The 21,753-nt window shown below is 43.7% G+C and overlaps 2 protein-coding genes across 2 annotated transcripts in view; one reads left to right on the top strand and one right to left on the bottom strand.

Moving 5' to 3' along the window:
• LRBA (LPS responsive beige-like anchor protein) overlaps positions 1 to 21,753 on the top strand; it is a gene marked incomplete at both ends in the record, with an annotated part of 409,769 nt that overhangs the window by 214,865 nt on the left and 173,151 nt on the right. Inside the window, 2 exons of the mRNA XM_080343895.1 lie at positions 7,647 to 7,793; positions 10,405 to 10,541. Of these exons, the coding sequence (XP_080200021.1) occupies positions 7,647 to 7,793; positions 10,405 to 10,541 (284 nt within the window). The remainder of the gene's footprint in view (positions 1 to 7,646; positions 7,794 to 10,404; positions 10,542 to 21,753) is intronic.
• MAB21L2 (mab-21 like 2) lies at positions 14,381 to 15,460 on the bottom strand (the record flags this gene model as incomplete). Its single annotated transcript, XM_080344376.1, has 1 exon — positions 14,381 to 15,460. The coding sequence occupies one exon, from the start codon at positions 15,458 to 15,460 to the stop codon at positions 14,381 to 14,383; it is 1,080 nt and encodes a 359-aa protein (XP_080200502.1).

Here is a 21,753-nt window from a genome sequence, read left to right as displayed (position 1 = left end):
CCCATTTTATTATCAGGGATCACTCAGCTACATGCTGCTATGTCTGTTCTAGAGGAATGTATTTACAAGCGTAATATAGCAATCAGCTTGAGAATTCTATAATAAACCAAAAAGATAAAAGTCAAAACAAACAAACAAACCCACCGAAGCTACTGAACTTTGGGGTTTAGTCTAGAATTTTATGTCTTTGCGATCTAATGAAGATACATTTATAAGGTAGAAAAATATTTCTTATATTTAAAAATAATTTGCTTAGAATTAAAGCTGAGTACCCTTCACCTTGAAGGTACCTGCCATGGAATAGAATAATTTAAATTTAATTGAGTTTTTTGTTGTTGTTATCTGGTTGGTTTTTTTGTTGTGTGGTGGTGATTTTTTTTGTTTGGTTTGGGGTTGTTTTTTTTTTTTTTGTGTTTTTTTTTGGGTTGGTTTTTTTTGTCCTTGAGTTACTGCATGCATGCACACACACACATATTATATGTGGAGGCATAAACTTCATGCTAATTTAAAATTATTAAAACTATTGTTTGAATATACAAGAACATCATTGTCATAAAGTTAGTTTCTGTCAGGCATCTTAACCTCTTGCACTCAGCCTTAAAGAGCCATTTCTAGAAGAAAATGTCCACAATATGTCAGCTGATTTAATGCCAAATGTGACATAAGTCCTTTAAAATAAATGACCGTACAGAGAATAGTCAATAAAGTGATCTGAAACCAATGTTCGTAGAGCCCTACATCTTTGACTATAGAAAGAGGAACACGATGTAGAATTAATTAACCCACTTTTTGCTTTGGGGCTTGTTGTCGTTAGTACTGTGTGTTGTTTCTGTTCCATGGACTCTAAGGACATAAGGTTTCTCTCTGTTTAATACCCCATGGATAAAAAACAACTGCCCCCCTTTAATACTACATGTACTTTAAATTAAATAGCTCTTGTTACAATTTTATGTATTCTCATATTTTCCATATTTAGTCTTCATATTATTTATCAAAATATTGAAAAAAGTATCTATTTTTACTGCAAAATATTTAGAATTCCTGTCTATACTTTACTTGTGTAACTAATTCTTCCGTAAGTAAACACACACTAATACAATTATTCATCTTTCATTGTAATGTGATGTTTTCACTAATCCATGCTATATTTCAAGAACTATCGCCCATACTCAGTTTGTAATTGACAGGAGTACGATTTTTGTCGAATAAAAGTAGCCCTATTTCATAGGTGGCTGATAGGCATAGCTGATAGCTAACCTGGGTAATTTAAATAGAGCTAATTGTTTTCTGTCTGCCCTTCTGTTCAGCATTTGACATCCTTAACAGGCTTCTATTATATTTAATTTCTTGATGTTGTTTTATTCTTAATTTAATTGCATACTGCCTTTGTTATTTGTTGCTGTTCTGTTTCCCTATCTATCCAGTCAATATTGTAGTTTACCTTAAATCAAGATTTAATATGATTTCTGAAAATATAATTACCATCTACCTGAGCATGTGTATATATACAACTGCCTTGTTCCAAGACTTTCCACTAGCAAGTTGTAAAATAAATGACCAAAGTACAAAATCAAGTTCAACTGGAAACTATATATAATGTATAGGAATACAAAGGTGTGGGGGTGTTTGTTTGTGGTTTTTTCTTTTGTTTTTTGAAGTACCAAAAGGTACAGTTGTCAGAAAGGTCAGCTTGAATGATCACTTTATTTATTTGTTTTTAAATTGTGTTTAGAAACTTTTAACATTAACTAATTTCAGGTCAGACAATCCAATTATTATTAGATTTTTGGAACCAGACTTTCAGGCCATGTTTTCACGATGTAGATGTCCCTATAATTAATGGACTATTTGCCCTAGAATTTCATGATTTCTTAGCAATAATTTATCATTAATTATTCTGTTTCAATTAATTTTACATGTCTCTGAAGAAAAATAATATACGGTTTTCTCAAAGCAGACCAAAACCAAAACCTGATATTGGACATATGGGATTTTACCAAAAGGGAGGTGGGAAAATAATGCATAAATAATGGAAAAGTACTATTGTAGTAATATACTTTAAAGCATATACTTTAGCACACTTCTCTTTACTAGATACACATTAGGAGCTGCTCAGTGTCTCTCGAATAAAACCGGATATATTCTCTGCCCCAGAGAGCTCACAGTTTAGGGAAGATCACAATTTGCAGCTGTGAAAATTATTTAGAAACAACTGGAAGCCTAGAATATTGTGCAGTAAAAGCGAGAGAGAACAACAACAACAATCAGCTCTGTTGCAGCCTAGTTACATGTGTTAGTAGCAAGAACCAATCTTTTCCAGGGATTGATTTGATTTGAAGGAGAACCTCTGGTGCAGAGGTGGCAGAATAAATACCTGAAGACTAATGTTCTCTGTTCAGACAATCAATACCAGCCCCATGACTATACTTCTGGCTACCTTCTCGTTAAAAACAAATTTTTTAATTCTGACAATTTAATTGCCATTCCCAAGTTCACATTAACTTGCTTGGGAAAAAAAGGCTTTAGGTAATTTTTCAAAGTGGAGGGGGATGAATCCTTCTAAAATGGCTGTTTATAAAAGTCAGTCTAGTAGTGGATTGTGGAGGAAGGAAACCGAGGTAAAAATGGTTTGGTAGAAAAAGTTTGGAATGGAATGAGTTAACTCTTTTCTGTTCTCCCTTTCACCCATTGCTTAAAAATAAAACCAAAATACTTATATAGATGTGAAAGTGAAAACTCATATAATGCAAAAATGAGTACTTTAAACCTCTTGATATTTTTAGATTGACCCCCAAATATAGTATTGTGTGAGAGAATCTTTAGCTGCCAGAAAGTACTTTATCAAGCTTTTTAACAGGTGATTTGTTGTTTTTTATTGATGTTTGTTAAAAACTTGGGGAGAGGGAGATTGAAACAGCCTGTAGTATTTCCATCAAGATAATAGGTAGAGCTGGAACCATTGTGACTGCAAGGGACTAGCAGCAGATCACCTACATTATTGGGAACAACAGGTCAGTTTTCTGTGCCTTAAGAGATGCAAAATAAGTCTTAAAAAGAATATTTTTAAAATCTGATGGGAAGGTGCTTGGTTTTGTTTGGTTTTTGTTTGTTTGTTTTTTCCAGTGTTATCTTTTTAAACAAATAGGAAGACTAGAGGGAGGCTTTCTGGGAGCCCTGTTTTACAAAATAGGTACTTAGGGGTTTTTAATGCATCTTTTCCCTTAATTGCTTTTCCTAATATACTTAAGAGACGTTGGGGGGGAGGAAAAAAAAAAAAAAAGTAGTAGTAATAGTATCTTCTGTATGGTGCTTTCTGATACTTTCTTTTTCAAATGGGTTTTAAAAATTGTATTTTACATGTAAGGGTTAAGTGGTAGACAAACACTTTAAAATAATCTATCATTGCATACGTACCTTAAGCTTGTTCCGCAATGTAAGCTAAACTGTTATTTTTACACCCAAGTGTCCCAGAGATTTAACTGGAATAAATAAGAGTCTGTTTGCAAAAAGCTGCTTGAAGAAACTGGGTCTTGTAGAGCAATTTGGGAAGGATTGCATGGAATTACAATAATGAAATAAATTAGTGAAATCACTGTGCTAGATAAATATTCTGCCAGCAGGCTGTTACATCCTGTGCAACACATAGGCCATGCCTTGAGGTCTTGATCTTGCAAAGGTGTACGTGAATGTGTGCTTAGATCTGCAGGACTGGACCCAAAAGCTCCAGTCACACCAAAAATAGGCAGCCCTGGCAGAGCATGGTTTGAGTTAGCAGGCAAGAGAGCAGGATTTGGGATCTGAAATATGAAATCCAATGTAATATACCCCTGTGCATACTTGGGAACTGAATATGTCACATGATGCCATGCTCTGTCATGTGTACGTCTAATCAGTAAATATGGAAAGCAAACTAGACTATGGCCTGACTATATAAGTGCGTTTATCTACAGAAAATAGATTAATCCATGTGGAATATATTGAGTTCTATACAGATGCTGATGTGAGCATGTGTGTGTTGGTTGCAGGTTTAGTGCTTCATTTAACTTGGTACAGAAAAAGCAGATTCTGGTTCAGAGTGTGACACTACCTTCCAGTAGCTAGTAGTTGCAGATGTGTAGACAGGCTCTGCATCTTCTGTGCATGTGTGTATGTATGTTTTCTGCATACCAGTGTGCATGTCAGGAAATGTGGGTAACTAACATCATATGCAAAGAGATGACAAATATTTTAAAAATTTATGAAAATGGACTAAAATAACTTGTGGTCTAAAATCTTGTATTGAAAGAGGCAGTTGCATAAGATGTATGGTTTTGAATTGGTATAATATCATTAGATGGGGAAAGAAATAAAATCTGAGTAAGTGACAAAGATGAATTCAAGAGGTGTATATTTCTGTTTTTCAATCATCTTTGGTGTGGAAGCTGCCATACTGATTTTATTTTTTTCTTGGTGGTAGATGGGAAGAAAGACTGAAGGATATGCTAGTATTTTGGACAAGTTGTGCTAAGTATAACAGTATTAAGCTTTGTTCTTGGCTCTCAATTCAGTCTTAAATGAGAATAGGTAGAAGGTTAGTTTGAAATAGCATCTTCAGTGTAACTCAAATAGATTGTAGTAGAGGAAGCAAAAATGGTAGGTACATACATTTCACTTGGGTTTTTTGAAAGAATAAATATATTTTGCCTGCATGAAATAAAGAGGGTGGGAGAGAGAGAGAGGGTGGGAGACAGAGAGAAAGAGGGGGGTTGAGAGAGAAAAAGAGAGGGGGAGAGAGAGAGGGGGAGAGAGAGAGAGAAAGAGAGAAACAGGGTGGGAGAGAGAAGGAGAGAGAGAGAGAAGGAGAGAGAGAAGGAGAGAGAGAGGAGAGAGAAAGAGAGAGGAGAGAAAGAGAGAAGGAGAGAGAAGGAGAGAGAAAGAGAGAGAGAGAAGGAGAGAGAAAGAGAGAGGGAAGGAGAGAGAGAAAGAGAGAGGGAAGGAGAGAGAGAAAGAGAGAGAGAGAAGGAGAGAGAAGGAGAGAGAAAGAGAGAGAGAGAAGGAGAGAGAGAGAGAGAAAGAGAGAGAGAGAAGGAGAGAGAGAGAAGGAGAGAGAGAGAGAAGGAGAGAGAGAGAAGGAGAGAGAGAGAGAAGGAGAGAGAGAGAGAAGGAGAGAGAGAGAGAAGGAGAGAGAGAGAGAAGGAGAGAGAGAGAGAAGGAGAGAGAGAGAGAAGGAGAGAGAGAGAAGGAGAGAGAAGGAAAGAGAGAGAGAAGGAAGGAAAAGAAAGGAAAGAAGGAAGAAAGAATTATCTTTGACTTTATGCCTGGGATGGTTTTGTTCTATTTTACTTTTTTTGATCTTCAAGAGAACACTGGTAGACCACTGAGTAACAGTGCATGTGGTGTATATTAGTATACTGTTGGTAATTTTACTGCTGCTAACTTAAAATCCTCAAGGGGGAGTTAATTACAGGAAAACCTTTCTAAATATCAGCTGCATATTTTTCATGACAAGAAGGTTTTCAACTCACGTTGAACAACTCCAGAATCCAAGTTATCATTATTTACATGAGCACATTTTAGACGAAAGTACAATTTGTGTTTGTACAATGCAGTTAAAGCTTTTCCGTAATTCTAACATTTTAAAAGTCTTACTTATGAGCGGCAGTTGTTGGTTGGGGAGAAAGGATCATGCATAAATTGCATTTCGTTTTGTATGGCAAGTTAAACTTATTTTCCTTTGTGTTTTTTGTTTGTTTGGGGGTTCTCTGTTTGGTTTGGGTTTTTTGTTTTTTGTTGTTTGGATTTTTTTTTTTTCGGGGGGGAGGTGTTTTTCTTTTTTAGGGGGTGGGGATGTGGTGTTTGGGTTTTTTGTAAGCTCAAGGCCTAAATCAAAACCAAGCTTTTCGGTAGTTTGAGGGGCTTTTTGTTTGTTTAGCTTTCTTTTTTAGTTTTCACTTAATTGAAAAGTTCATTATTTGCAATTTATGTGCATATATTTACTTAAACAATTAAAACTTTATATATTGCCACTGGGGAATCGCCGCCTGCTGTAAATGTTTGCAGATTAACGTATTTTTAAAGTAAGCCAGCTGAACTTCAAATCATGTATGGCAGCAATCAGAGAGAGCCATGAGTGATGTCTTGAAGTTAGTTGGACCTGATGTGTTTAGTGAATGTTTTTTCAGCTACGACTGTTCCATGAGCGTTCTCAAATCTGTTTTATTTAAGAAATAATTTTTTTTTTTTCAGCTGAAAAACAAACCAAAAAAAAAAAGCAAGCACCACACACACTGCTTGTTTTGGGGTTTGTTTGTTTGGGTTTTTTTAAAAAAACCCCTTATTTTAATTTCTGGCAGCTCCTCGGAGCTTGCAGTGCAAACGGCGCAGATTGCGGGAGCAGATGCCGCCGGGCGCTCCCAGGCAGCGCTGGCGCTCCCGGGGCCGGCGCGCGCGGACGCCGCGCGGGCAGGGCGCGAGGAGGCGCGGGTGGCGTCCGCGCGGGCGCTGCGCGAGCCAGGGGAACGTCGCGCTCGCCTTCCCTGTCAAGACGTACGGCGCGCGTTCGGTAAAACCCGCTTTTTAGTCTATTTTCCGTCCCGAAAGCTGAGGTGTGAGCACTGAAGTGCTCCCCGTGAGGGCTGGGCACCGCTCCGTTATGCCTCTGGGAAGCAGGTGCAGGCTTTTATCTGCCTCCAGACGTGATCCTGTGGCTGAATTTCCGCCCCCGCCCGCCTTCGCCCCCCAGTTCGTAAGGCGGATTTGGGCTTTTTCTCCTCGTAAACCCCACGTATGGTCCCCAGGCCAGCGCGTCGCTCACGGGAGCGGCGGGAGCGCGGGGCTGCAGCTCCAGTGTTGCGGGAGGCAGCCCCTGCCCCTTCCCCCTGCTCCCGGGGAGCTCAGCGTGCCCTCAGGGGACTCCTTCAGGGGACTCCTCCCATCTCTGGCTGCCGCCGCCTGCCCTGCCCGGGGCCCGGCTCCGCGCCGCGGAATCCGCTACCTGCCGCCGCGGCCGGGCGCAACGTGCTTCGGTTTTGCCGCCGTGTAGGCGAGTTCCCCACCGGGCCGGCCCCCTCCCCTCCTGCCGCTCCTGCCCCGTTTCTGCAGCTGCTTCTAGGTTTATAGGGCCGGGGCCTTCCCGCCGCCGACGGCGCGTTGTGTTGCCCCCGGTGGCGCCTGCCGCTCCCGACCCACCGGGCACCGTCCTGCCGCCGCTCTCGGCCCGTTGTCCCTCTGGGGCGTGTTCGGTTTCGTCTCTGGCTAAGGGGAACCGTCTCTGCTTGCTGCTGCCAGGGCAAACCGGTGCCTGAACCCTGGGTTTGAGAGTCAGGTTAACGCACCAGGCAATCGCGACCTGCTTTCCAAACAGGAGAGCTTGACTTCTGAAGGAAAGTTGTCAGGGGAAGAGAGTCTGTTACATCCTCCTCCCCTCTGTCATAAACACTTGAAGCAGAGTTAAACACCGCAGAGAGTTCTGGATAATTTCGAGCAGTCTTAACAGGGTTAAAATTAGATGTGTCCTATCATTAGAGAACTAAGACAAGTACTTCCCACAGTTAGTCCTAAACAGTTTTCTTTCTGAACTTTCATTTTAGAGGAAAAAAAAAAAAATACTGCTTTGTCACTGTTGCCTCTGAGATTTGACAGACAGCAATGTACCTTTTTCATTTCAGCTCCTGATGAAGATATAATTGTTAAAGGAAAGCAGTCCATCAAGAGCCAAGTTTTGGGAAATCAGAACTCGGAAAGTGAGATTCTCTTGGAAGGTGACGACGATATCATGTCATTCATGGAGGAAAGAGAAGTGGAGAATTTAACGGGTAACTTCAGCTATCTCATTTTCTCCTCAGCCTCGCAGTGAATCGTGTTTCGGGATACACACCAATAAATTGTTCCTTCCCGTAATTGGGTCATTAGGATCATTTTCTGTGGACCTCAGATACTGAAGGTTTACATGAGGAGAGCTGTGCATTTTCTTTCCCTGGTTTTATAGCCTTCTTGCTTCCACAGTAGATGTCTATATTCTAGGAAACCTTCCTTAGAGAAAGTAGCTCTACCTTGAAAAGGACTTCCTTTGGTTTTGACCTTCTTCCACTCCTCACATCATTAGACCTAAAGGGCAATTAGGCAAGTTGCCTGTAATTAAAGGCTTTGGAGAGCTTTAAGGTTTTTTTCCTCAAAATTATAAAATTATATGTATTGGTTATTTACCCACGTTTGAAGAATTTGTACACTTTCTGGATTTAACTCCTTCAAAGCCCCCATTATTCCCCCATTTCAAGTCACTTCTCCACAGACCATAGTCTTATTTGACTTCACTTCTTTTTCCTTAAGCAAAAATAGTACTTCAGATCTTTTAACTTGATTAATTTTTCTCAGTTGCATGCAACCTTTGCTGATGTTGCAATCTGAGTGGAGTGGGTCTATTTCTGTACCATTCAAAATGTAAATAGTGACCTCCTCAGTTCAGAGACTGGGAGTTATAAAGTGTCTCTATTGTTATTTGAGAAACATGGGTTTACAGGGAAAATGCAAAATTTCTGTGGTGTTCTGCTTTCTAAACTGGTATCCCATGTACATTTACTTAAGTTAAAAATATAATTTCTTGGATAATTGTGGTTCCCTGAGAAGCCAGGAGTATAATCTTACATTGATACATATCATATGTATGATAATTCGGTGAAATTACTGGAATTTATTTTTTATTGGCAGTTTGCTTATCCCTTGCTTGAACCCCATTCCACTTTTTTTGTATGTTTAAAATCAAAGTTAAAAATGGAGCATAATGAAAAAAAGAAAGCCTGTGTAGCAATAGTGGAGTAAAATTAAGTAATGGGAGAATAATGCAATGGCATTTTCCGTATGTGAATATTTTTTCCCCTTTCTACCATGAGCTTCCTTCTCAACAGCCTTGTCTGTTTCCTTCTCTTTTATTATTCATTCACTGGTTCGAGTAATACATTCATACTGTAATAGAGGTGAAAGGGGAGTTTAATTATATAATCTTGACAATGGCAATAGGATTAAGAAGTAATCCTCACTAATAAAGTGGTGTGGGTTAGAAATGAAGTGGAAATTGTCAGGGGTCTTCTACAGGACCTGGACTGCCCCAGCTTCTGCAGCTGTCTGCTTGCCCTGTAATTGAATGTCTGTGTGTGATTGAAAAAATGTTATTTCTCCTCTGGATTACATGCTAATGTACAGAGGGCAAAGGGAGACAGCAAAAGAACACATAGCTGCTTATTTCATCCATTTGTGGGGGTGAGCTTTGGGAAATCATGGCAGTTCCACAGCTATCTCATGCCCATCTGCAAACACAATGTATTTGTACGTTGGGAATAGAGGGCAAAGCTGCTCTGATCTCAGCAGAGCATCTCTTCTTTTGTCCTAGTGGCACACATTGAGATTGATGTGAGATTAAGGACCATCACCCTCCTAACAATCGATGGAAATGACAATTCATCTGAATTTTTTGTCAGTTATTCTCACGTTGATTACCTGAACGTGTGTACCTCATTTATAGATGCTTTATTAAAACAAAATTGTCTATGTCACTTTCATATCGTCCACTGTTCTACAAAAGTCAGATAATACTGCAGCCGAGTAACTTCATTTCCTTACCTCTTAATCAGCTGGATCACAAACCTAACCTGTTTTCTTTCTGTATGCATTAGTTTATATAATAGGCTCTGCGTTGTCAGGTCCTATGCTGAACCTATTGTTTTCAGTAGTAGTCTGATTTGTCCCTGTGATAAGCCCTGTGGAGATGTGATTATTCCAAGAAAAATTCATTCAGTTGAAAACCAATCCTCCAGCTATTTACTCCCACAGTCCCCAAGCTACACTAACACTGTATGGAATCCTTGAATGATATTTAACATGGAATCAAAAGCATCATTAAAACATTCTACTTTAGGCTCTATAACATTGTGTAACCTTAACAATAGATTTCCAGGATTCATGAGCGAACACTTAACAGGCAACTTTGAGCCTTGACTGCTGTGTTCATCTTTGTGGTAAGCTATCAAAACTCTCCAGTACCTAAATAACATATCTGACAGTAAGGTTTCATGTGTTCATGCATACACTATCTATATTGTGTATAATAAAAGGTATGCAACTCCTGAAGTTTCTTAAAAAGAAAATGTGTCTGATTAAATACTATAAAAACTACATACTACCATGCTATAGCCTGCTCTGGTATGTATAATGTATGAATCAGTTTGCAATTGTAGCTGCTTCCATGTTCGGCAGCACAGAGACACCGTAAATCTATTGCATATGTTCTTTCCTGGGATAAAAAGAGGTTTGCTTTTTAAGGAAGAGCTACGCTCTTTGCTTTATTGTAACATTCTGGGCTTGAAAAGCAAATAGTTTGCACTTGCTCTTTTTTCTGTTTTGAATATTGTTGGTGTTTTCACTCTTTGGCAGGTCCAGTTGCCCTAAGCACACCAGCTCAGCTTGTGGCACCTTCCGTAGTGGTGAAAGGCACTCTTTCCATCAGTCTTTCTGAGCTCTACTTTGAGGTGGATGAAGAAGATCCTAGTTTTAAGAAAATCGACCCAAAGGTAAGAGATCATTGACCCCAAGCTCTGAGAGATGATGACAAATTACCCAAGACCTTTAATTCTTCATTTGACTTCCTTTACCTCTATTGGTCTGCAGTGTTCCTGCTTTAATAAGTTTGCAACCAGCTATATACGTTACTGAACTTCACATAGGTGACACCTCCTTTCCTTCTCATTTTTCTCCCCCTCCCACAATTCGACCCTACTTGAATGTTAATTAGCTTGCTGCAAATAAAGCTCCAGGGAGGCATCTTAAATAAAGACATCTTGAATCACAGGCCTGTGTGAATACTGGAAAGTTCAACAAGGTTTTTAGCCTAGTTTTTATATAATGTCAATGTAACATAGTGCTAAACTTCCTACACTTTTAAGATTTCAGTGCTTCTGTATTCTATTATTCCACAGCAGATTTTACAGGGCCTGTTACTATTTATTGTGCCTAGGTAGAAAATATAATTGCCCTCTTAAAATACGTTTCTGAACCGACCCTCTAGTATCCGCAAGCTTTATTTGCTGTAAGTTACTTGATTACCAGTGTTTCGTTTAAAATTAGTAACCTTTCATAAAATTCTGGTTTCAAAGGCAGTATATTGTGCGATTACTTTAATTAGGTTGCACTTCAATGTTTTCTACCATATTACAGCAACATTTCAAAAGTATAACACAATTGGTAAATATTCCTATACCCCATTTTAAGCACAGTGATGGCTCTTTTTTTTCATATCTGCTTATTATTAAACAAGGTAATAATTTCTTTATGAAGAGGAAAAAGTCACTGGAAGTAGTGGTTTTCTGCTGATCTGTAGAGAATATCTTGTGTTTTAAGTGCCAGTTCAGCTCTTTATTCCTACTGAGTAAATCGCTCTTGTCTGTACTAAAAAAGGCATCCGTGTGTCTGGGAGCTGGGATTATAAAATCCTATCAAGAAATACATTTATTTTGAAAAACAATACTCTCAATTTCTTAGAACTAGAATTTAATATAAGCAATTAAGTAGAATTGTGATTTTTATGTGATAGCATAAATAAAATTTAACTTTTCTTGAAGTATTTTTTGAAATTATTCGAGGTATGAGATAGCTCTTAAAATTTTGATACGCTTACTTTTTCTATAGTGTTTTTAAAATATTTAATGGTAAAAAGGGTATAAATATAAAATGTAAAGACAGTTTGCGATGTTACTCTATTGCATTTTCCATCTAAAATGTTCTGCATTGTATTGCATTAGCATGAGAAAAGTCTTACAGATCTGCATTATTCTTCATTTTTGTTTTCCATATTTAGCACATAGGACATTTGAGTACAGTTACTAATTCTTACCATTCCTGTTACATGTTTTATGGGCACATAGACATACAGCATATATTCAGCTTGCTTTATTTTCCCCTGCTTGCTTTATTTTATCTTGTCAGGTGTTTGGTAGTGGTTGTTTTCCTAACTGTGAGTAGATATGGTTTTTTCTTTGACTGTATCTTTAATTCTGTAATCAAGAGATTTAAGTTGGTCTGTAAAGGGAGAAGTTTGTACCACGACCTATAAGCTACACCCCTTACATTCTACTTGGATATTTACTTTAGCTGGAGGTCTTAAAAGGAGGCGGGGGGAACAACAACAAAACCCAACAACAACAAAACCCACAAACCTTTCTAATGTCTTGGGGGGGGGCACTAAAAATCATATCTGATTATTTTTATTTTAAAAAACAAATAAGCTTCAACTCAGCTTGCTTTCCAGCATTAACACCTCCCTGCTCCACCCTCTGCTTAAGTTACTATATCTTGATAGCGGTGACTAAAGCTGCTGTAGAAAATGCGCCCTGGTAAAAAAAAAAAATCCTAATCCGCTGTAGCTCAGAAGGCCTGATTAATTAATGAGGCTTCATCTGTTTGATAAATGTAAGTTCCTTGTATATTTGTCTAAACTACTGAAAAGAAAACATTGTGACAAGTTCCTGAAATAAAACCTGCACTAGAGATAGTATCAGCAGCGATAAACTCAAGAGTTTAGACTCTCGCTCCGGGGCTGTTTTCGGCAGAAAAGTGTAGCCCCGCGGGCTAAATCCGTTTTGCCAGGTGAGCCACGATCAGCGGTGGGGAAAGCGCTCTGATGACCCGAAAATAAAAGAAACCTGTGGAACAGCGGCGGGCATTGGTACCCGGGGCCGAAGGGGCTGGCGATGAAGCAGCCCGACTGCCTCCGGCCGGGCCGGGCCGGGTCGGCGCTCCCCGCCCGCCGATGGGCAGGGCCGCCCCGGCGCCGCCGCGGCTTTGCGGGGAGTTTATTTCCCAGGCTGCTGTCGGACTTGTTAATTTCGTTTTTAACTTAGAGACAAAAGCAACTCACATTCGAATGGCTGTTGCTTTCCGGATCCATCCACAATGAAACGGCGGTAGTCCTTTGGGGCAAGAACTTACATTTTACCTTCCCGAAAGGACGCTAAACTTGCTCGAAATGTTCCGAGCCGGCTTTGCAGTGGTTCGGGCGGGTCGAGCAGATAGTGTTAACGTTTTTAAAACTTAGAAATGCATTCCCGATAGAAACATACTCCAAAAATTTCTGAGTCGTCCTGAGCAAACTTAAAGCAAAATCCCTCTACCATAGAATACGAGGAATCGGTAGAGTTTAGCTTTGGGAGAGAGGGCTCGGGCAGGAAAGGAGAGCGGCAGGGTTTTGCTCATGCAAGACAGGGTCGTTTCCTTACGGGTTTTGCATATCTGCTCGTCTGGCTACGCTGTGGTGCGATTTTATGGTGTACTTAAAAATCCGGGGAAAACAAATGTTTGTTTAAAAAAAATATCGACCAGTTGCTCTAAAGCGCATTAATTATTCAGGGTAGATCTATATTCCCTTCGTGTCAAAGTCAAATGGATAGCACGTTCGCTCAGAGAAGGGAAAGCAAATAACGTTGAATTTTTAAAACAAAAGGCAAGCTATCGAGATTTATCGGTAAAAAAAGAAAACTTTGAAGATAAAGAAAGGTGACGACTGCAGGGTAGGAAACGGCATGCTCTAATTCTAAATTCTGGCGAGGTGTTGTGCGATGCTTCATAAATTCCTAAGATTTAGAGAGGGAGTTTAAAGTCATAGAAATATAGCATATGTTGTCACATGCTGAACTGCGGAACATAAATGGGGTTTTTATATGGAATATTTTTATAGAAACTAGAGAGACCTTTAGAAAACGTCATTGAATATGCCAAGCTAAGGCTTCGGCTAGGTGTCGCGTTTAGACTATCTCTACAACTCGTGTTTCCGTTTCTTTTAGACATTTTTCTTCTAAGGTTCAGAAGGAATCTACTTGTCTGAATTTAAGAACCATTCACGAAAAGTCAGTGTAAAGTTAAAGTAATATTTTTATTACTATTTGCAACAAGTCAGTTGTGGGGCACATAATCTGACCTTGGCACCGAAATACATTTAACATCAGTAAAACTTTTTTAAAGGGCGATTTGTACATATAGTTAAATAATTTTTCACTTGGTGACAACATTCAGGCAAACAAGAGAGAATAAGAAAAGGACTATACATTGATTGGAAAAATGTACCTTTCGGGTTTCGTTTTGAGGTTGCAAAAGTCCGATTGCTTCTTTTTGTGACTTTTAAAAAATTCACATTGGAGTACAAGAGGAGAGCCTCTTCCCTTCTTCCGTGCAAGGCGGTGAGAGTTTATGCCGGGAAAACCGTCGGCAAGTTTTTAAACGCCGAGCTGCAGGTGGATGGGGGGTGGCGGGGGCGCGTTTCTTTCGCCGCCTCTTTCCGTCGTAGTTAGCGTTAAATAAAAAGTTTTTAGGCGCTGTTGTTGTTTACGGAAGGCGAGTTTTCCGCGCGGGGGTGTTAACCCTATAGTTTGTCGAGGCTTTTGGGATTGGTGAGGATTTCTCTGGCTAGCCTCCAGGTCTGTTTGGCAGCGCTTTCCAGGGCCGAGTGGGGTTTGCCCTGAAAGAGGTCTAGGTTGGGCAGGAAGTAGTGGGGGCAGCGCCGGCACTGCAGGCAGGAGATGAGCTGCAGGAGGATGCCGTTGAGCCGGTCGCCCAGGCACGCCTCGTCCCAGTCGGTCTCCCGTGGGTGTTTCTCGCACTCGTACAGCAGCAGGGTCTTCATGTGGTAGTTGTTGAGGGGCTGCCCGGGCAGCTCCAGGTGCCGGTCGCGCAGCGTCTTCAGCACCGAGAGGCACTTGTTCCTGCAGCCGCCCATCAGCAGCCGGTTCTCGGCCTCGCCGAACTGCAGCACCCAGGCGTCGCTCTCGGCCGAGCTCTGCTTGCCCGTCAGCGAGTAGCACTCTTTGGAGAGCAGGTTGAAGCCCTCCGCCTTTACCTCTGCCACTCGGTTGGGGCCGGGCCAGGGGATGTGGGGCATGGGCCACTGCGCCGCGCTGCGGGGCCAGATCCCGGTGCACTTGAAGGCGGGCGTGATCTGCACCACGTACCGCTCCCGGATGCGGAGCTTCACCTCGCTAGTGTCCGCGATCATCTTCACCACGTCCCGGTAGCTGCACTTGTCCACGGCCTGGGCTACCAGCGTCTGGAAGCGGGAGCGGATCTTGCGGGCGGACAGGTACCCCGAGGCAGTGATGAACTCCACCCAGAGGGACATGCTGCGCTTGCGGCCGTCGCTCAGCTTGAGCACGGCACAGCCCGGCAGGGAGCCGTCGTCCACGAAGTTGAAGACGCCCATTTGGTTGAGGTAGAGCACCACCTCAAACTCGGTGGGTGAGATCACCTCCAGCCCCTCGTAGCGGGCGTCGATCTCGCTTAGGGAGCTGATGAAGCGCGGCTCCTGCACCTCCACCTCCTTCAGCACGTCCGACACGACCTTGCACACCTCCCGGATGGTCTTGGCGATGGCTGCCTTGCGGGCCTGACAGCGCTCCGTGTAGTATTTGTTGAGCTGGTAGACCAGCTTGGCCTGCGCAGCGATCATGTTGGGGCACAGGTCCGGGCTGTACACCGGGCTCTCGCAGTACGTTGAGGGATCCAATGCTTTAGCGGTGGCTGCAGCTTTGCGGAGGGCACCAGCCAAATCGCAGACCCCCACCCACTCGGGGAAGAAGGCAGCAACGGCTCGCCGAGGAGAGCAATTAAAAAAAGATCAGGGAGGACGACGAAGCACAAAGGAGTGAAGCCCAGCGATGCCCAGGCGAGGAGGAGGAGTGCGAGTCGCAGGAGAGCGGGACGGTGCGGGCTGGGCAGCGGCGGTGCCGGTGCTGGAGCGGCAGGCAGCCTCCGCGGGCTCCCGGAGCGCAAAGTTTCAGGTGGTGGTGGGGGCAGGGAGATCTGCACTGCCTCTGCACTCAGGCGCCCACCCCCCCCACGCAGCGACAAAAATGCTGTTTCAATAGATCATGAAAAAAAAAACCCACAAAAAAACAAAAAAACAACCCAAACAAACTTTCCCAGGACTCGCAGAACGTCCCCGCAGAAAAGCCGGTCGGCAGCGAAGTTTAAAACTGCACACGATACGAGAGGAGGAGAAGAATGCGAGCAATGCCCAGAGCGGAAGAGTGAACTCTCTGTCTGTCTGTCTGTCCACCTCTCTCTCTCTCTTTCAGTCCGTGGCACCGGCAGAGATGTGCATGAGTTTGGCTGCCGCTCTCTCAGACTGTCATGGGGTGTTGTTGATTTCCCTTTTCCTGCTGGAGGCGTAGTCTGAACCCGGTTCTGTGGCTGTCTCTATCTTTACGCGCAGACGTATGCACTTGGTCTGTGAGCTCTCATTCCTGTCCTGCAGCTCTAGATAGATTGTTTTGAGATTATATATCTATAGAGAGAGGTTGTTGTTTGCTTTTTTTTTTTTTTCTTTGCACAGACTGTGTTTTATCCTGAGCGGGAGGAGGGCGTAGCTGTTGTGCCTAGGACGGCTTCTCCTCCCCCTCCCCACCCCTGGAAGTGCGCGCCGAGGCTCTCACTTTCTGCGCCTCTCCTCCTCCTCCTCCGCCGTGTGCCCGTGTGTCTCCGGCGGTGCCGGCGGGCCCTGTAGTTTATGAATGGGGCCGGGGCCCGGCCGGGGGGCGGAGCCCCGCCTCCTACAATCGTTGCCGAGCTGTCAGCGGCGCGGCCAATCGCGGCGGGCACGGCCGGCGCGGGGGCGCGCACACGCGCGCTCGCTCCCGCCTACTCCCCGGCGCCGGCGGCGCCCCGTCCACTCCATGCTGGAGATGACCGGCGTTAAAGCCGGGCCGGGGGGTGGGGGGAAGAAGGAGGAGAGGGAGACGGGGAGGTGAGCGGGGCTGCGAGCGTCTAGCGGCCCGGCGCGGGGTGGGACAAAGCAGCAACTTTGCCGTGGCGGCAGGGTGATGGGAGCTCGCTGCTCCCTCCGCTTGCTGCGAGGAGACTCAGCAGTAGTGCTGATGTGTGAGGGGAAAAGGGGGTGAGAGGAGTACCGTTGCTTCACCACGAGCATCAATCTTCTTTCGCTAATGCCAGGCTCCAGCTGTGAAAGTGAGACCGTCACTGGAGCAGAATTGCACACCTTCTTTTACTGCCCGTATTCAGTACCGTAGTCACGTTAATTTAGATAAATCTCGTGCCGTAAAGTTCTGTTCATCCTCCTAAAGTGTAAGATTGAGTTATTCGAAAAGGAAACGATATTTTATGCGTATGCGTTTGTATTAATAACAGTATTGAATGATTTGGACATAAAACTGTAGCTATGTTATGCTACTTCGGAAAGAGCAGCTCGCTCGCAGTGCTGTAACCCCCCCAGGCAGTACCTGCTGCAAAACAAAAAGGAAGTGTTCCTCCTACGGAAACTTAGGCGGTCGGGAGGACAATTTTCCCATCTTCTGTTCTCGGACTGAGAGTGCGTGTGTCTGCGACGGCTTCGCTCCTGCCCTGGGCCGTGCAGCGCCACAGCGAGCACCGGCGGGCGGGCGATGTGCTACGGGGCTACGGAGCACCGAGCGGGCTGCGCGGCCGTGCCCGACGCGATCCCGTCGCAGCCGCGGGTCCCTGCTGAGCGGGGGCGGCTCTCAGTGCCTGGCGCGCCAGGGCCGTTCACACGCGATGCGCTTTTCCTGTGGAGCTTCGGTTTAAAGCAGGTCGTAGCCCTTGTGTTCGGCTGCTTGTTCTTTCCTTTTTGCCGCTGCAGCTGGCTGATTTTAATAAAGAAAACATCGGCGTCTGTTTTCCGTGTGCATTTAAATTAGAAACATGTCTTGTGCCGACCGTACCGCTGCGCGCTGGAATCAGTAAGTACGGACGTGCCTGGCACCGGGACTGATGTGGCTCCATTGTCCCCGAATTGAGGATCGTGTCGTTGTTCCAATGCTGTCGGGGCGGTCTACGCCCGGAGGTTGGGGCACTCTGCCTCCGCCGACGCTGTCGCGCCCGCCCGGTTCTCGGTGGGGCCCGGGCGGGCGGCAGTGTCAGATCTCCCCGCCGAGCCCGGCCCCGTCAGGAGAGAGACGAGGCCGGGGAAGGCTCCGAGCAAAGCAGCTTCACAGGGGTGGGGGAGAGGGGACAGGCTTCAACGACGGGAGAGCCCCTGGCTCGCAAAGGCGCTACTGCCGCTGCTCTCACGGTCTGTAGGCGTCCCGGGGATGCGCGGGCTGGAGCGGGGCTCTCAGCCCCGGGGCGCCGGGTAAGTGCCTGCGGATCTCCCCCCTCCCTAGGACTGCGGCCGCGGCCAGACCCACTCGAGGCGGACAGAGGCCCCTTCCATGAGACCCGTCCGGGCAGGGCGAGGGCGGCAGCGCCGGGCAGGCATCGTTATGCTTCGCCTACGCGGAGCGTCTCTGGGGGCTCGGCTGTCCGGGTGGAGCTGCGAGGGTCCTGCGCCTCGTTTCCGGACGCCCTCCGGCAAGCGGAAGAGTCAGTTAGGGCTAGAGGTCCCTTTCACACGCCCCGCCGAAGCTCCCGGCTCTCTCGGAGCGGGGTGTACTCGAAGGCGGCCAGGTTGCCCGCAGCCGAACTGACACTTCTTGCCGGTCTGGTCAGGGGTTTTGCACATCGAACCTCTGAGCAATGGCGGGCAGGGAAGGTTCCGCGGGTTTCGCTTCCAGCAGAGAGTGGGCAGCACGAGAATTTCCCGTGTCCGGTGCGCGAAGGAGATGGTGGAGCCGTCAGGCGGCCCGGACAAGGATGGAGTGGGGTGGAATGCACTTTCATGTTTTTAGGGTAAAAGCAGCAGGAGAGGACCATTCCCCTTCCACCTCCCCGGTAAGGTGACTAATGATAGAAGCGTTACTAGTGTTCGGATTTAAAACAATTCATTACCTATTTTCCTGTCTGAGGTTGAAGCTCCGGTAAATAATAAATCAGCTAAACAAAAGCCGACTTTAATTTATTGCCCCAGCGCTAATTAGAAACATCATTTGAGCAATAAACTTAAACACTTCCAGCAAATAATGCACGTGAAACCCTTCTCTCCTGTGCCTCTCCGTTTGTGGCCGCACTGCATTAAGACCAGCTTCATCTGTGGTGGAATTCGCTCATGCCGGGATGAATAATTGAAGGGGGAACAGGATCCGAGGAGGCTATAATTGAAGAGCCCTTGTCACCTCTGCTTTTATGTATGTTAGTGTAGAAGTCCATCAGCAACTCCTTGATGGTGTATAAAACGAAGTGGCAGCCCCTCCAGCAGCAGGAGATACTGTATTCCATTAAAAAGACCGTGTGCGTGTGTGTGCCGCAGAGAGGGAAACTCTTAGGGCTAAAAGCCACTTGAAGTCTTCAGACCGATTGATCTGTATTCTCTCGTTATAATCCGTCTCATCATACTTGAGTTAATGAGGCAGGGGCGGGGGTGATCTGATGGTCCTTGACAAATTCATTAGGGAGGCTGCGGGACATTTTATTTGACTGTTAAACATCGTGTTTGTTTGGTTTAAGCAGTGCCAACATCAGCATGTCGCTGCCTGGAGCAATACTGTTTTGTTAGCAAGAGCTTCTGTAAAAAGATACTGGAAAGGGGACTCGATGCGCAGAGAGGGTTTGCTCTTGCCTTGGCTCCTCCTGCCCCCTCCCTCTCGGTACCACGGGGAGGTCGGTCTGGTGTAAATCCAGGCGTGTAAATGGTACGTTCTTCACGCTAAGGACGGCAAAGTACCAACGAAGAACCGCTATTAAACGTACAAAGACTTTTAAGAAGAATGCTATGCATTTGTATTAACCCTTAAAAAAACAGCAACAGAAAACAACTGGAAAACAACTCAGAGTTTTAGCAAGAAACACACGTTTCTCATTGTGTTATGATGTGGCATGCTAGCGTTTGCTTGCCTAACCAGCCTATCAAAGTGGCATAAGTTATGTATTTCGGAGCCTTTTTGTGCTAAACGATGTATTTTAAGGTTTCTATAACATGCTGCTGATACAAGGTGTAATTTTCAAGGCAAATCAAAGTTTAATCAAATTGGCTTGAGGCTATTAGAGGATTTCTGCCCAATCTGCCCTTTTTCTCTCCTCTTGCTGAGAGGAGAGGGAAAAGTGAATGCAGGAACAGGTGTTCTTAAAAGGGATAAGAAGTATTTTTATGAATAACGTATGAAATATGTATGCGTATGTACATGCTTTGTTCTTGGTAGCTTTGTAGATGAGACCCATCTCGCATTTCATTATTTTCTAGTAGTTGGTTCCCTCTCTCTCGTTTCATTTAAAGGAAACAGTTTTGCAGAAAACCATATCATTAATCTGCTTGTGGAACATAACGTTGTATTTAATTTTTTTTTTTTCCTGGAGATCAGTCTTGAAACATTCTCAGCTTTAAGTGCTTTGTAAGGCTCTACTTCCATTTATAGAAGAACAGTATGGGAAAAAAAGCGAGTGCCCTTTGCCTGTCATTTTCATACATTCTTGCATTGCTGATGGAGCTTGCACTGCTGCAGGGAATGTATGGATTTGAAAATAAGTGATTCAGTAATGTGTGCTGTGTTTCTCCACAGCAAAACCGAGTTAACAGTTGCAGCAAATGCTGCTGTGGGTTTGATGGATAAAATTATCTTTACATGCAACAGTATACAGTGTGTACCTTTAAAGTCATGGCTCAGCTTTACTGCCTACCAATGTGTTATAAGGACTGTGTTTATGAAGTTAGTTGATAGCTCATACTGGGGGAGAAAAGGTTTCATTTCTACACATGCCATTAATGCATCTCATCAAGTTAAGAGTGTTGCATAAATCCTGTACTTTTCTCCATGAAGATTGAATGGTATGGTAATTGAAGAATTTATGCATTTTTCTAAGTCTCCTCTGGCTTGCATATCTGGAGCGGGAAAGGGGAGGGTTCCAACTTTTCCTTTAAATACCTCATTTTTGCTCTCCTGTTCGGTCTTAAAATGTGAATGTATTCATATTCTGGTGCTTAGTCACAAGGAACCTGCAGTTGAAAGCTTTATTTAATGCTTTGGATCTTGTATTAAAGATAGCTGCTTCTCTTTTCTCATGATGACTAGCGGTGACTTCTTTTAGCTGTAAGACTGTTTTGAATACTAAATACTGTTTTGTAAGTTTGCCCTTTGGTAAGTTGCCAGTTGAGGAAAATCATGCAAGTGCACTAGAAAAGAACATTTCTAGTGCTTTTTTTTTAGCATTTTCTTATTGTTAAAACTTATTGTGGGCCTTCTGTTTTGGTTGGATGCAGTTGGGCTGGGTACATGGTAACATATCCAGTAGAAATAAACAAATTAATATGTGTTGGCTGGTCTTTATTTACAGTAATTGATGAATTACATTAATAACATCCATTTTGTTAAAGTATAAGAGCATTTAACATGCCGGCATTTTGCCAACTTGACCTCCAACTGAATGCAATAACACTTATTTGCTTGAGAAAAATGTGAGGTGGGCTACAGAGATAATCTCTCTTGTCTGATTCTTAAAAATACTCTGAGGGTAAATCAGCACTGCTTTAGAAAATATTAAAATTACAAGGATATTTGAAGCAAAGTTAAAGTTCTGGAAATTAAAAAAAAAAATCTATTTGTAGGCATTTGACTGTAACTTTTTTTTATTGGTAGCTGCATGATGATTGCTGTGTTAATTGTCTTAGATATTCATGTATCATGTATTCATGTATCATATGCATAAATAATAATGCCAACAAATTATAATCTGTGTGGTTTTATTGGTTAAACAATTATTTTAAAGATAAAAAAACCCAGGCAGCTAGCTGAAATGAAGCATAATATTAAGTTAACCTAAAATTCTCTAGCTATACCCTTTAAAAATGTCAATTTCTAGCTCCAGAAGCAAAAGCATTTATATGCTTATATTTTTAAA

This window comes from Nesoenas mayeri (assembly GCF_963082525.1).
Source record: "Nesoenas mayeri genome assembly, chromosome: 4".
Lineage (NCBI taxonomy): Eukaryota > Metazoa > Chordata > Aves > Columbiformes > Columbidae > Nesoenas > Nesoenas mayeri.
This window is presented reverse-complemented; position numbering and strand designations above follow the sequence as displayed.